Raw genomic sequence first — 15,024 nt, 5'->3', positions numbered from 1 at the left:
TTCAAATCGCCTCAGGAATCCCTCATTTCTCGGAAATAGTGAATAAATAATTTTGGGACGCCCCGCTCTCGGTTAATATTTCTCGGCAGCGATCGTTCCGGTTTCCCTGGATTCGGGCAGCGAATGTTCTCTCTCTCTCTCTCTCTCTCTCTCTCTTTCTCGTTCGCCCGCTAGCAATCAGTGTCCGGAGAACCCCTCTCCGCTTTGTTTCCTCGATCACACCCCCGGGGTCACGGGGACCGCGCGACTTCCGATCCTCGTTTCGTCTTAATCCACTCGTGGTGGCCGGACGTGCAATAATAAACGGCCCCGAGAAACGGGGAAAGCTCAATCTCCGAGCGAGAAGCTTTTATGGGGCGGTCATAATATCTGGTCATCGCCGGGTTCGATCTGCTCCCCACACGCCGCTCGTATTTCCTCCTCCGGTCGTTCTCTCTGTGTACAGAGACGAGAAAAACACTCGGTGTCCGCCGGTGCCAACACGCGGGGGGGGGGGGGAGAGAAGAGATTACGCGGATATGCCCGAGGGTGAAAGCAAGAGGATCGCAAGAGGAAAGCGTCACATTAAGAAAGAATTATGGACTATGGACTCTCCTCGTGCCGGTACTCCTCGTCAATTAATAGCGCGCCCCTTCTTCTCTGTTCCCGGTCGTTTCTTGTTCGTTTCGCTCGTCGAATCGTTCTTTTGTTCTTACTTTCGCTGCTAACCACGATCGGTACGTTCGCCGATGCATCGTTCATTTGGATGTACGAATGTCTCTCTAATTGACGCTTAGGTTGCGCAGAAAAATTTGGGGAGAGGAGATACGATTGTTCCAAGCATTGAGCGTTGTTTTTATAGTTAGCGATTGTCAATAAGTATAAAAGCGAGCCTCGAGGCTCGCATGATCGCATCTCCTCTTCCCGAAACGTCCATTTTTGTGCAGAATGACAGCGTCAATTAGGGAGAGTTTACTGTACAGTAATGTCTCTCTTATTGACGCTTAGATCGCGCACAAATATGGACAATTTGGAGAGAGGCACAGATACGATTATTCCAGCCCGCGGTTTTGTTTTTATAGTTACGAATCGTCAACAACTATAAAAACGAGCCAAGAGGCTCGAATAATCGTGTCCCTTCTTCCCAAATTGTCCATTTTCGCATACAATCCGAGCGTCAATTAGGGAGACATTGTACAGTGCGTCGAATAAGTTTCGAGACTCGGACCATATCTCGGTAACTAATAGCGCTATCTATGTTTTTAGACCGGCGTTTGGAAGCTGCGATATTCCTCTTTCCGGCAGTATCAATTTTGGGTCCGATCGGTCGATAAATAGCAAAGTTATAACAATTCTCCCTAACATGGAACAAAGAGCGGTTATTAAATTTCGCGGAAAACTCGGTAAAAATGCATCGGAAACATTCCGGTTGATGCAGCAAGTGTACGGCACCGATTGTTCGAGTAGAACAAATGTTTTTCCGTGGCACAAACGTTTTCTGGAAGGCAGATAGAGAGGGTAGAAGATGATAATCGCGAAGGAAGGCCTACTACAATCTGAGCGTCGATTAGAGAGAGATTCACTGTACTCGTTTCAGTCAACTGTTGATCTAACTCTTAACTTGGCATTACTTCAATGCCTCGACCATAACGAAATATTGGAGTGGGAAAGGAGATACGATTATTCGAGCTTTGCAGCTCGTTCTTATAATTATTGAAAATCGGTAACTATAAAAACGAGTCGCGAGGCTCGAATAATCGTCTCTCTTCTCCCTAAATTGTCCATTTTCGTGCGCGATCCAAGCGTCAGTTAGGGAGACAATCTGGACGCCAATTAGGGAGACATTACTGTACATTATTGTGTACGAGCTGAGGGACAATTTGAGAGAATTTACTGTATCCTATACTTCTCCATTGTAATTCCGGCCGTCTATAGCTGTTCGCAATGCGTTTTTCGGCTTGGCCGTTCTCTCGACAAGATCTGGGCGTGATGCCTGTGAAGTCTGTTAAGGTGTCACGCGTGTCTGGAGCGTTTATCGAGCCACCTGCGACCGCGGCGTACTCGTTGCTCGTTCGCATACTTTCTCTCTGCCGACGCTAGGCGTATGAAAAGCTGGCGGTCGGGTTTTATTGCTCGGGGCCCGGAAGAGAACGCCCGCTTGGGCAACGGAGAAGGTTTCGCTCGCTCTTCGTCGACGGTAAATGTGAAATTTATTCGCGACCAGGTCGCCGGGATTACGTTGCCAGGCCGCGGCGCGGCGCGGCGCGAACGTTAATTATTCGCACCCGCCGCCGCGTCGGTTGCTCAAGAACAAGATTACGCGTTTTCTTGGTCCTCTTCTCGCTGGTCCTGCAACGCACGCGTCCTAGTTCGGTAACGCGTTATACGCCGCTGACTAATGGGAGGATTAGAGCCGCGCTGCGGCGGTTCATCGTTGCGCGTCGCCGGCAATCTTAATTCGCGCGGTTTAACCCGGATTTAACACGATGCGCGCGGAAGCTCGTAGGCGATTCATCGGAAAATATGACGCGGATTTCATTAAAAACACTCCCGCGGCTCTGTTAAACGTTCGTCTAGGCGCTTCGATGAAAGAAAGCTTGATCGTCGCGAGACTCGGCCAGAGGATGACGCCCGAGGATTCCTACTCGAAGCTGGTTTTCTGACAGCGAACTCTCGGAACGCTTGATTGCCGCTAAAATTGTTATATCACGTTTCAAGATAATTTTGATATCGACAAAGGTTAGATTTAAAAAATTGTTGAAAGTGTAACTGTTGTACGAGTCGCCGTAAAACTGAATTTCATGCGCGTAAAATGCACTTCGTCATATAAAATGGCAATACTGTAAGTCAGAAAAATTATTTTCGATTTACAGTTAAATGGCTTCGAGCGCAAAGGGTTTTAATTGCATTACTTCTTGCCCGAGATACAACAAACCAAAATTTCAGTCTCGAATCAGACATTTCGTATTTAACGTCCTAATATATAAATACAGTAATGTCTCCCTAACTGACGCTCAGATTGTCTCCCTAATTGACGCTCCGATCGCCCGCGAAAATTGACAATTTCGGAAAAGTAGACACGATTACTCGAGCCTTGCAACTCGATCTTATAGTTGTTGACAATCGGTAACTATAAAAACGAATCGACATTACCGTATAACGACGACTGCTGTATTTAAACACAACCGCAGCATTGTCGATTAAACAACTTGCAGCAGCTAAAATACTCTTGAAAACTACTTTCACGGATAAGAGGAAAACCGCGGCGAGGACAGCGCGGTTAAGAGGCAACGGACCAATCCGACGACCTATTCTTATCAGGAGTTACGGATCTCCGAGGGAAAAATCGCGGCAATTACGCGCACTCCTCGCGCGATAACCATTACACGGCCACAGCAGAGCAGCCCAGGTGTGCCGTACGGCTCCGGTGCAGCCACGCGGAGGATAAATAAATGGCTCTCTCGGTGTTCGCGTGGAAGCGAAGGCAGCAGCAGCAGCAGCAGCCTGGCCGGCGACTACCGGAGAACCCAGGAGGGATTATTGTGCAATGTAATTGCGCGCTACTCGCCGTGGAAATGGCCGATCGGCTCGGCGTTTCGTCCGAGCAACGTAAGAAAAAGCCATTGGAAAACGCGGGTCTGCGGTCGGGACGCGGAGCCCGGCCAGGTAGCAAGTGCGCAACGCACCGTGGAACCGCAGCCGACGATAAAATCCGCGGGGGTATGGATTCAGGGTGCGAGGAAATAAGACGTGAAACGGTGGAAAGAGGAAATCTGGATCGCGTGCTGTCGAACCGACGATCGGCTTTCTTACGGGGCAAGAACGAATGGAGAGCTTCTTCTCGCCGGCGGAGAGAGAGACATATCGGTTAGGCTACCGAGAGAGCCGAGAGGCCGAGAGAGGAGCTCTAATGTATCAATTTGCTCGTCGGCCCGATCGTTTAAATAACTGATAAATGTCGGCGGAACGTTTCATTACGCAGCGCGGCCGCGTAAATTGCTCCCGGTTCTCGGAAATCTGTTGCACCAGCTCGAACGAATATTTTATCCTGTCCGTGGCGTGAGCAATTTTCTTCTAACCTCCGCTCGCGAGTCTATCTGCGCAACGATTCTCGGAAAGAGCGTCGCCTATCGATGTGTAAAAGTACTTCTGCGAGTGTTCAATTTCATTGGAGATGCTTTAAACGAGAGATAGAGAGAGACGAGAGAAACTGATTCGGACAATCTCGTTCGGTATTTTACACTGTTTTCTCATTGTTCATTCTGCCTTTCAACAATTCCTACAATATTATTGGATTGTCCGGGAAGTTCGTGCTGATTTTGAAACGCGAAAGATTGAAATTTTAGTAGACATTTCATTCTATCGACTTGAAAATTCCGTCTTTTCGGGATCTCTCAGTTTCTTCAGCGAGAAACTGTCCTGCGTTAAACATCGAATGGACTTGAAAGCCAGTTCAATCCATTTCGTTATAGTCGAGGCATCGAAGTAATGCCAAGTTAAGAGTCAGGTCAACAGTTGACTAAAACGAGTACAGTAAATCTCTCTATAATCGACGCTCAGATTGTAGTAGGCCTTCCTTCGCGATTATCATCTTCTACTCTCTCTCTGCCTTCCAAAAAACGTTTGTGCCACGGAAAAACATTTGTTCTACTCGAACAATCGGTGCCGTACACTTGCTGCATCAACCGGAATGTTTCCGATGCATTTTTACCGAGTATTCCGTGAAATTTAATAACCGCTCTTTGTTCCGTGTTAGGGAGAACTGTTATAACTTTGCTATTTAACGACCGATCGGACCCAAAATTAATACTGCCGGAAAGAGGAATGTCGCAGCTTTCAAACGCCGGTCTAAAAACATAGATGGCGCTATTAGTTACCGAGATATGGTCCGAGTCTCGAAACTTATTCGTCGCACTGTGTAATGTCTCCCTAATTGACGCTCGGATTGTACGCGAAAATGGACAATTTGGGAAGAAGGGACACGATTATTATTCGAGCCTTTTGGCTCGTTTTTATAGTTGTTGACGATTCGTAGCTATAAAAACAAAGTCGCGAGGCTCGAATAATCGTATCTGTGCCTCTCCCCAAATTATCCATATTTGTGCGCGATCTAGGCGTCAATTAGAGAGACATTACTGCGATCCGAGCGTCAATTAGGGAGACATTACTGTATTTCGGATTCGGGCAGAGACTGCCGAGCCGATCGGAGGAACAACAGGCCGTCGCGCGAAAGTTACGACCGCGATCCCCGTCTTTCGCCATTCGTCATGGGAAGCCACCGCTTTACATATGCATGGAGAGTAAGCGAGCATGTAACGGCTAAGTGGTCACATCCCCTTACGTGAAAGTTAAATGGGCATGGCAGCACGAGCCGTGGCCACGGGCCGAGCGAATTATCTTCAATTATCTCGTGCAATCGCAGCCCTCTCCCCCTCTCCCCCTTTCGCCAGGCCTTTTTACTTCTCGCGGGCCGTTCCTCGTTGATCCTACACGCGCTGCGCACTGCCTTCCGCAATTCTTCGGACACCAAGTGCTTCATTGTCTACAGGAGAACCTCCGTTATCCGGTTCTCCGACGTTAAAGTTCTGTGCAATTGTTTTAAGTACGAAAAATCGGTTCGGCGTGATTTGATGGTTTTGTGATTTAGTCCGCGTCGAATTTTCTATGTTGTTCGAGATTTTTTACTGAATTCGGAGCAACTTCTGTTCGCAATTAATAAGGCAGTTTGCTTGTAGGCTCTCATTATTAGCCAGCTTTATCGTCTTCTCTATCTTCTCATTTATATTTTATTAATTATCGGGTCCTCCGGAAAATTCGTGCCGATTTTTGGCGCGCGAAGCTGCGGATTTATTGAAACAATAGCAAAATGATAAGATTAATTAACGTACTCTATATTTTATCAAAAGTTCGAACTGTTGAAATTTACCAACTACACGCAATGCATACAGAGAACTTTTTCTGGGACGCGTACCTTATTGCACCCACACTGGTTACGAGGACTCACTAGTAATTCCAGGTACGTTACTATTGTAATGTTACAAAGTTTGTTTCGTTTACTTATATTTTTCACGTTATATGGAATAATTAAAAATTGTAAATATCCGTCGATTTACAGATGAAGAAGCGTTTTGTAATACCGACTGGAACACAGAGACATTATCTTCGATATCTTTAACCTCGAAGTAACGTAACGTTGATATATTTAAAACGTGATAATTTGCAATCTGGTTCGTCTTGGTTTGTAACTTTTACAGAATTATGTAGAGGAAAGTATCCTGAAAATATACCGTTTGTCCGAAACCGTGATTCCTCGAGCGTCAAAATATATTCCTTGTCGAATGTAGAGAATTTCTACACTTCTTGTATTTTATTAAACATTATATTTTTCATATATAGGATACGATAATCTTAATTTAAACTACTGTTTCCTAACGAGAAATATTGCCTCCTAATGCTAAAAAAGAAAGCAAAGGGAAAAGTTAATTAGGTTCGTCGGGACATTGCGAGAAACAGGAGCATATTTTTGGCGTCAAATGTAGCCTTCAAAATGTTCAACTCTAAATTGTCGTATCTATTACAACTTATGATCATTTTTATTAATGTTTCCACTTTCGAAGGTAATGGACATTTAACAAGCAATCAAAATTGACTGGACATCGATATGAGAAAATTAGGTTTTTGTCAAAAAGTCACTAAAATCTTGGATCCGGCCGCGGCGGCGGTAACATCGAAGCGTGTACACGCGGAAAAAGCGCGCGCCAGTACGACTGTCAGTAAAACTGGCAGTAAAGGAGTGGCCGGTGATACCGTGTTCAGTTTCTATTCCGTATAAAGTGACTCTAAGACGAAGTTCCGGCTTTACGATCCTCCTCCCCGTGTTACGATCGGCTGCCGCGCGGCGCGCTCGCGCGCGCGATGCTCCCGAAGGCGCGCGTATCAAGCTCCGCAAATATAAAAGCGAATGGGGAAAAGGAGCCGGGCGATAAGGGACAAATCCGCGTCTACATCCGGAAAATCGCGGGGGGCGAAACAAGAATCCGTTCGACGATGCGCCGGCGGAACGCAGCTTCGTCGCCGGATTAATCCGACGCGTTCCCTGCCCCGCGACACGAAGGGTGGCTCGCAAACAGAGGGGGGAGATCCACCCGGGGAGAAACAATGCCGCGGAGAATTCGCCGCGATTCGTATCGTCGACGAGCCGATCCCCGGATTAACCGAATCGCGGAGCCGATCGGCGTCGGATATCTCCGAAGGCCGGCCGAGCGGCCGAGGCGGAGGCGCCGGGATTTCTTCAATTTCACGGGTCCGTTCGCACCCTTCAATTACCACCACTTAACCGGCAATAATTAGACGTTCCAGGATTGGGTATCAACGCCGAGGCGAGGATCTTTAAAGCGAATAAAGTCGAGAACGGGATGAAAGAGAGGAACACGCCCTGCCCGTCGTCGCTCGCAGAACGTTCCTCTCTCCCTTCTCTCGTTTCAGCCCCGCTTTCTCTCCCCCGTACGCTGCGAGACTCGTTCTCGTCATTCTTGCCCCGCGGCGCGGCTCGTTCGGCTTCTTTCTTTCAATCGGCCATCACGGCAAATCACGGGGAATCTCGTAAAACCGTGGAAGGGCTCTCCTCCGCGCTTTTGTCGTCGTCGACGCGCGGTGAAAAGAACGACCGACCGTAATAATCGTCTCCTCGGAGAAACTACGGTCCTTACCGCTGCGACCCGACCAGAGATACCGTTGCGACCGATCGAGGCGGGGATTAGTTCGGTTTCTCTGCTGGTTAAGTGTCTATTACCGGTGCGTTGAATCTTATGGCGAAGAGATCGTTAGCGCAACGCGTTTGTACTTGGACGCGTATCCGGCGATGTTATTGTTTCTTTTTTCTCGGGCTGTGCAATTGTTTCTTAAAAGGAATGGCTTGGAGAGAGAATATAATATTGGCTTTGGACAGGCATTTTTTTCGTGGTGATCATAGGTAATCGTTAATTAAGGGCAACCCGTCGCTAATTAAGAGAAACGCGCGAAGGGAGGCCGCGGCTTCGGCGCGAAAGTCAGCTATTCCACGTGGGATTGCGACTAGCTCGCCGAGTACAGTTTTGTCTCCCTAATTGACGCTTAGATTGTTTTTGAATCAAGTTAAGCGGAACTTCTTACGTCGGTCGATTTATTCGTCGATAGTGTTCGCAATTTGACGTTGTTCCGAAACTTTTTGCCACTCGTTATAGTATTACAGTAATGTCTCCCTAACTGACGCTCGGATTGTCTCCCTAACTGACGCTCGCAAAAATGGACAATTTGGAAAGTGGAGATACGATTATTCGAGCCTTGAAGTTCGTTTTTTATGGTGAAGAATTGGCAACGACTATAAGAAACGAGCTACAAGCCTCGGAATAATCGTATCTGCTCTTCCAATATTGTCCATTTTCGTGGACAATCTGAGCGTCAATTAGAGAGACATTACTGTATTTCCTCGGGCAGGATAAAACAGTTGGATGTTCGCGAATTTCTGGCAATTTTCGTGGACAATCTGAGCGTCAATTAGGGAGACATTACTGTATGTCTTTTGAAGAAAAAAATGTAATTTCCATGCATGACCGAGATCCTAAGCACACTGTTAAAAGTGTAAAAATATTGGCTCGTTACTGAACAAATTCTCTGTTCTGGATTGGCCCGGCGACGAGCCCGGACCTCGATCCCATAGAGAATGTATGGGGTTTACTAGAAAGACGACTTTTTTGGAATTTATATGATTCCCAAGCAACTTCAATCACAGATTTGCATAATACAATTCAAGAACAGTGGGAACAAATATCTGTGGGTTATTGCAGAAAATTAGTAGAAACTATGCCAGAACGAATTACTGTAATGTCTCTCTAATTGACGCTCAGAATGTCCATGAAAATGGACAATTTTGGGAGAGGAGACACGATTAATTTGAGTCTTGCGGTTCGTTTTTTATGGTTATCGATCGCCAACAACTATAAAAACGCGCTAAAAGGCGCGAATAATCGTATCTCCTCTTCCCAAATTGTCTCCATAATTGTCCTCAATTGTTTTGTGCACAATCTGAGCGCCAGTTAGGGAGACATTATTGTATTTTCCTTGTACAGTAATGTCTCCCTAATAGCGTCAATTAGGTAGACATTACTGTACAAAGAAAATACGGTAGTGTCTCCCTAACTGGCGCTCAGATTGTGCAGAAAGTGTACAGTTTGGGAAGAGGAGATACGATTGTTCGATCCTTACAATTCGTTACGATCCGATTCCTTACAATTCGTTTTTATAGTTACCGACTGTCAACAATTATAAGAACGAGCTGCAGGGCTCGAATAATCGTATCTCCTCTTCCTAAATTGTCCATTTTTGTGGACAATCTGAGCGTCAGTTAGGGAGACAATCTGAGAAAATTTACCGTACCGCTTTCGACGTGACTTATTTCGAAGTCAACGAAATCAGTTCTGATGCATAAACAGGTACAGTAATATCTCTCTAATTGACGCTTAGATTGTCCACGAAAGTGGACAATTTGGAAAAAGGAGATACCATTATTCGAACTTTGCACCTTATTTCTATAATCATTGTCAATCGATAACCATAAAAACAAAGCCCCAAGGCTCGAACAATCGTATCTCGTCTTCCCAAATCGTCAATTTTTCTACAGAATGTCAGCGTCAATTAGGGAGACAATCTGAGTGTTAGTTAGGGCTGAGGAACAATTTGAGAGAATTTACTGTACCGCTTTCGACGTGACTTATTTCGAAGGCAACGAAATCAGCTCTGATGCAGAAACATATCTCTCTAATTGACGCTTAGATTGTCCACAAAAGTGGACAATTTGGAAAAAGGAGATACCATTATTCCAACTTTGTAACCTTGTTTCTATAATCGTCGACAATCGATAACTATAAAAACAAAGCCCCAAGGCTCGAACAATCGCATCTCCTCTTCCCAAATTCTCCATTTTCGTGCACAATCTAAGCGTCAATTGGAGCGAATTTACCATATCCCGGGCGTTCCTTCCACGATAAATTAATCACACATACTTTCCGATCGCACCTGACATCGCCAACCTCCATTAAACGACCCTCTATCCTTCCATCTCTCCTCTGTCATCAACATTTTCGTAATCCATTTATGTATACCGACGCAACGGATCGCAGTCTCGTCGGCACGTAGATAGAATCCGCCCATAAAATCAAGCATTCCCTCTCCGTCGACGTTCCTATTCCTCGTCCCCCCTGCTCCAAACCCCGTCTCCAATCCACGGTTCCCGATGCATTCCGGCAACAACAACGGAGAACGCGCGCTCGCGTCGTAAAATCAGTAGCGCATCGTTTCGCCAGGCCGATCCATATTTGATCGCGAGCGCGTTCCTCGTGATCGCGAGCGGGTGGGGGGAAAGGGGGGCCAGCCAGCGTGATGAAGTGGCCGGCCAAGGGGCACGAAGGGGGCCGTGCACACAGTGGGAGCGATACTAGACGTCTTAACGGTGGCGAGCGGATATTTATTGCGCCCGTGGGACAACGACGCTGCCGCCGATATAACTAAATTCGCGTTTATGGCGCCGGCTGCTGACCCACTCCAGCCGCCAATTTCTCTCTTTCCGCGCCGATAGAGAGAGAGAGAGAGAGAGAGAGAGAGAGAGAGAGAGAGAGAGAAACATGGCTCCGCACACGGTGCCACGAAACGAGAGATACTGAATCATTCGTGAGACCATTAAATCGTCGGTATCGCAGCTCTAGGGGGCGGGGGGTGAACGGGGGTGGGCAGAGTCTTCCGGCGAGATCGATTTTCCGGAATTGGCTGCGAACAGATACGACGGAATTTTCGATCGGTCCGACGACTCCGCGTGAAATACGAGCCTCTCTCTCTCTCTGCCAAAGCAAATATCCCCGGAATGTTCCCCGAAAAAGCTGGCAAACTCCGGAATTCCGCGTTCGCCCGGTGCGAAATTAATTTAGAAATTAAAGGCGCGAAACGACGACTTCGCGCCGCGCGGGGCGAGCGGTTCGAGCATCTGCGTGTTTCGGCCGGGTTTTATAACAACCGCGGCGGCGCAAGGGCGGCTTTACGACGAATAAAAGGGGGGACGAGGCGGGGGGTGGACCGCCGGAATTGCGAAGCGAGCATGCTCCGCGCAATTATTTTTACGCCGCGCGCCTTACACCTGTGCACCTCCTCGCGTCGTAAACACTTTGCGAGACAAGCGAAGGCTCGAAAAAAACGCGGCCTGAAAAATGTAACGCCGCGCGATCCTCGTTCGCGGGGCGGTTTTACGGTGGAACTCGACGAAGGGTACGCGGAAACGAAGTCATTCTCTATTTACTGGATTTTACGCGGCCCCCACCGAAATGCGCGCGCGGTTCACCGGATTTTTAATACTGCTTTTCATGTCGCTGTAAATTGACGACACTTGTGTGCCCCGCGCGGTTATGGTAGTGAGCTCTGTTCGGTATTATAGTTGGTATGAGACTGTACATTGTGAAAAGTAGAATCGTTGTTCTAATTAAAAATATATTGGGTTGGCAACTAAGTAATTGCCGATTTGTTCAATGAAATAAAAAATTTTTTTTTACTTGGAATGAAGTATAATCAGTAATGTGTTTTCCATTTTGTTCGACGACCTTTTGCCATCTCTCTGACAACTTGAAAATTCCACGTTCGTAGAAAGTCTGATCCTTTTCGGCCAAAAACTGAGTTAAGTGAGATTTTACAGCGTCGTCATCATTAAAAGTTTTACCACGAAGGGAGTTGTCCAGGGATCGAAACAAGTGGTAATCCGATGGCGCGAGATCAGGGCTATATGGTGGGTGTAACATCAATTCCCAACCAATATCCATGAATTTTTGCCGAGTGGACAAAGACGTGTGCGGCCTAGCATTGTCCTGCTGGAAAATGACACCTTTACGATTGACTAATTCTGCTCGCTTTTCTTTGACCGCTGCATTCAATTTGTCCAGTTGCTAACATTCACGGATAATAAAAAATAACATAATAATAATAATAATAATAATTTTATAATATAACATTTACGGATATCATAAAAATGGGAGTGAGAGAGATCTATAACTGAAATCGGCAATTACTTAGTTGCCAACCCAATAGTTGTGTAAGTGTAGATTGCGAGCACGTTAAATGCGAACAGATTTCGGATTTCACTCGATTTTGTGGAACGAGGCGTTTTAATCTGGTTTCTTAATTACTGATTTTCTTACTTAATAATTAGTAATTTATTAGCTTGATGTCGAAAAGTTTGATCGAAGAAAATCGTTGAAATCCTCAGCTGTGTCACGCTGGTTCAAAATATTGCACATTTCTTTTTCGAAAAGGTGACATTGTCGCGACAAGAATGAAATTAATAATTAATTCGATATACTTGGAAGCGAGATATCGAGTTATAACAGGGGGAACGATGTTATAGAATGTTTAAATTGTGTAGTCGAATTTTTTGGTATCGATAGCATTGCTAATTTGTTGAATGTCAGTTGTTAGAAAATTGAAGTGACTCTGACATACGATGTACAGTGATTCTCGTTAATGTTCGGGCAACTTTTATAGCAGAATAACTTTTCTAAAAGTAGACGAAATGATATGTATTTTTTTAGATATTGTAGACACTAATTTGGTACAGTTACGAATTTTTATTTTATATTAAAATTTTTGGGATGAAAGAAAGAATAAAAAATTCCTGTTTTTTTTAATGAATTTCTAGTATGTATATAAGTTATCGAGATTTACGAAACGTATTGTTTAAATTTACGTTATAGACTGATGAAAATATTGAATAATGTGAGCTTTTTGTCGTTCTAATAGCAAAATTTTAAAAAAAGGTATTGTAAAAATAAAGATATTCTGTCATTATTCAATATTCAATATTCAATTTGAAAAATTCAATATTCGATATTCAATACGAGAAATCCAATATTCGATATTCAATTTGAATAATTCAATATTCAATTTGAAAAGTTCAATATTCAATTTGAAAAGTTCAATATTCAATTTGAAAAGTTCAATATTCAATATTCGATTTTAAACATTCAATATTCAATATTCAATTTGAAGCATTCAATATCCAATATTCAATTTGATAAATTCAATATTCAATGTTCAATTTGAAACATTCAATATTCAATATTCAATTTGAAATGTTCAATATTCAATATTCAACTTGAAAAAAGATATTATGTCTTTACAAAGCCTAAAAAACAGCTGTTTTACATCAGTTTATACAAATATCAATAAGCCCTTTATTCTGATTGCCATAAATAAAATATAAATCGAACAAACAACTCATAAATGTATCTTTACGACACGAATAATCGTAAATTAAAAACTGAGTGACCCGACAATTCATATATAAAAATAATACACATAAACAAAAATGTTAATATCTCAAAAACACCCTTCTCACCATTCGACCTACGTTTCCTAACTCTTTTTTACTCAGTACAATGCACCCTCTGTACCACACAAATATTGACCAATTATTTTCGAACACTCTCTACATCTAAATAACACGCCAACAAATCACTGCGCGCGTTACCTATTAGTACAGTTCCTACAAGTATACCAACAAACAAAGAGTAAAAATCCGTGTCGTCATTTTCAAAGAGCGCCGTTACGATAAATTCCACATTCGTTAAAAAATCGTGCACTGACCTTGGTCTTGGATGCGTGGAAGTCGTCGGCGATGTTCCTGAGGTTGGCACCCACGCTCGCCCACTGGCTCTCGTTGAAGGCCTGGCCGAAGTGGCCGCAGCAACTGTTGCAGATCGGCTCGCCGACGGGCCCCTTCTTCACGGCTCCGCTGCCCTCCGAGACGAGCCTGCGTCTTCGCGGCCGTGGCCTCGGGCTAGGCACCGGTGCCTCGTCGTTGCTGCACTCCGGAAACTGGAAGGCAGCGTCCCTCGTCGGGCTGCTCGGCGCGGACACAGTCACCTGGGGCGTCGCGGCCGGAAGCTGCTCGACCTGCTCGACCGCAGACAACACCAGGTCCGGCAGCGGGAGACGGGATAGGTCCGAGTCGACCAGGACCACCGGATGTTCTCGGGATCCGAAACCGTCGCCGGCTCGCCGCGGCAATCGATCTGTTCGACGGAACAAAGAATTTGTCGAGGTTATTGCGAACTCTCGGGATCGAAGAGATACTTTGTTAACGCGATCGAGGATCATGGGTCTTTGATGACATAAGATTGAAAAATGCCAGGGAGTGTAATTGCTATTAATTCGTTGTTTGGTGCTTTGATGAGCTTCTGTGCTTATGACTGAACTGATTAAAATTGTTCAAGTTGATTGTAAGAAGCATAAGAGCTTCTGTGCTTATGACTGAACTGGTTAAAATTGTTCAAGTTTATTGTAAGAAACATAAGAGCTTCTGTGCTTATGACTGAACTGATTAAAATTGTTCAAATTGATTGTGAGAAGCATAAGAGCTTCTGTGCTTATGACTGAACTGATTAAAATTGTCCAAGTTAATTGTAAGAAACATAGGTTTTCTGAGAATAGATTGTATCTTTCGATAATTGTAATAAGTTGAAGATAATGTAATGTAATTAATTTCAATGTAATGTATTACTTAATATAGTGATTTTAATGTAATGTATTAATATCCTTGTAACATCCTAACGTATTTTATTTAGTAACGTAATGTATTAATATCCTTACATTTTTCTGTTCCTTTCTGCAGTTTCATTTTTATCATTTTCGTCATTTTTTCGACCTATTCATTTTTGTCATGAACGCATCAAATCCGCAGTTTACTTGTCACAGCACAAAGCTTAGTTTAGCACAGCTTTGTTTATAGATGATTAGCGTAGCTTTACAGCAGCAGTTTTACTTTCGCCTTGTTTCGTTTCGTATACAAAGTTTCTCATATATTCCTGCGTCGAGTGAATCCAGAATAAAAATATCAAAGGATTACTCGAAATAATTAGCTATCTTTTACGAAAATCGTAAAATCGCATTTATCGATAAATTCGCAATTTCTTCACAAAATATTGGCTCGTTCGAGACCTTATTTCCTTCTTACACGAGAAAACGAGCGACGAT

At 44.5% G+C, this 15,024-nt stretch overlaps 1 protein-coding gene across 1 annotated transcript in view; it reads right to left on the bottom strand.

Annotated features, from left to right (window-relative positions):
* Window positions 1-15,024, bottom strand: part of LOC117217809 (uncharacterized) — a 57,924-nt gene that overhangs the window by 16,507 nt on the left and 26,393 nt on the right. The window contains exon 2 of the mRNA XM_033465650.2: window positions 13,636-14,063. Within this exon, the coding sequence (XP_033321541.2) occupies window positions 13,636-14,063 (428 nt within the window). The remainder of the gene's footprint in view (window positions 1-13,635; window positions 14,064-15,024) is intronic.

This window comes from Megalopta genalis, unplaced genomic scaffold, assembly GCF_051020955.1.
Source record: "Megalopta genalis isolate 19385.01 unplaced genomic scaffold, iyMegGena1_principal scaffold0023, whole genome shotgun sequence".
NCBI classification, from domain to species: domain Eukaryota; kingdom Metazoa; phylum Arthropoda; class Insecta; order Hymenoptera; family Halictidae; genus Megalopta; species Megalopta genalis.
Note: the sequence above shows the minus strand (reverse complement) of the source record. Positions and strands in the feature narration are given on the sequence as shown.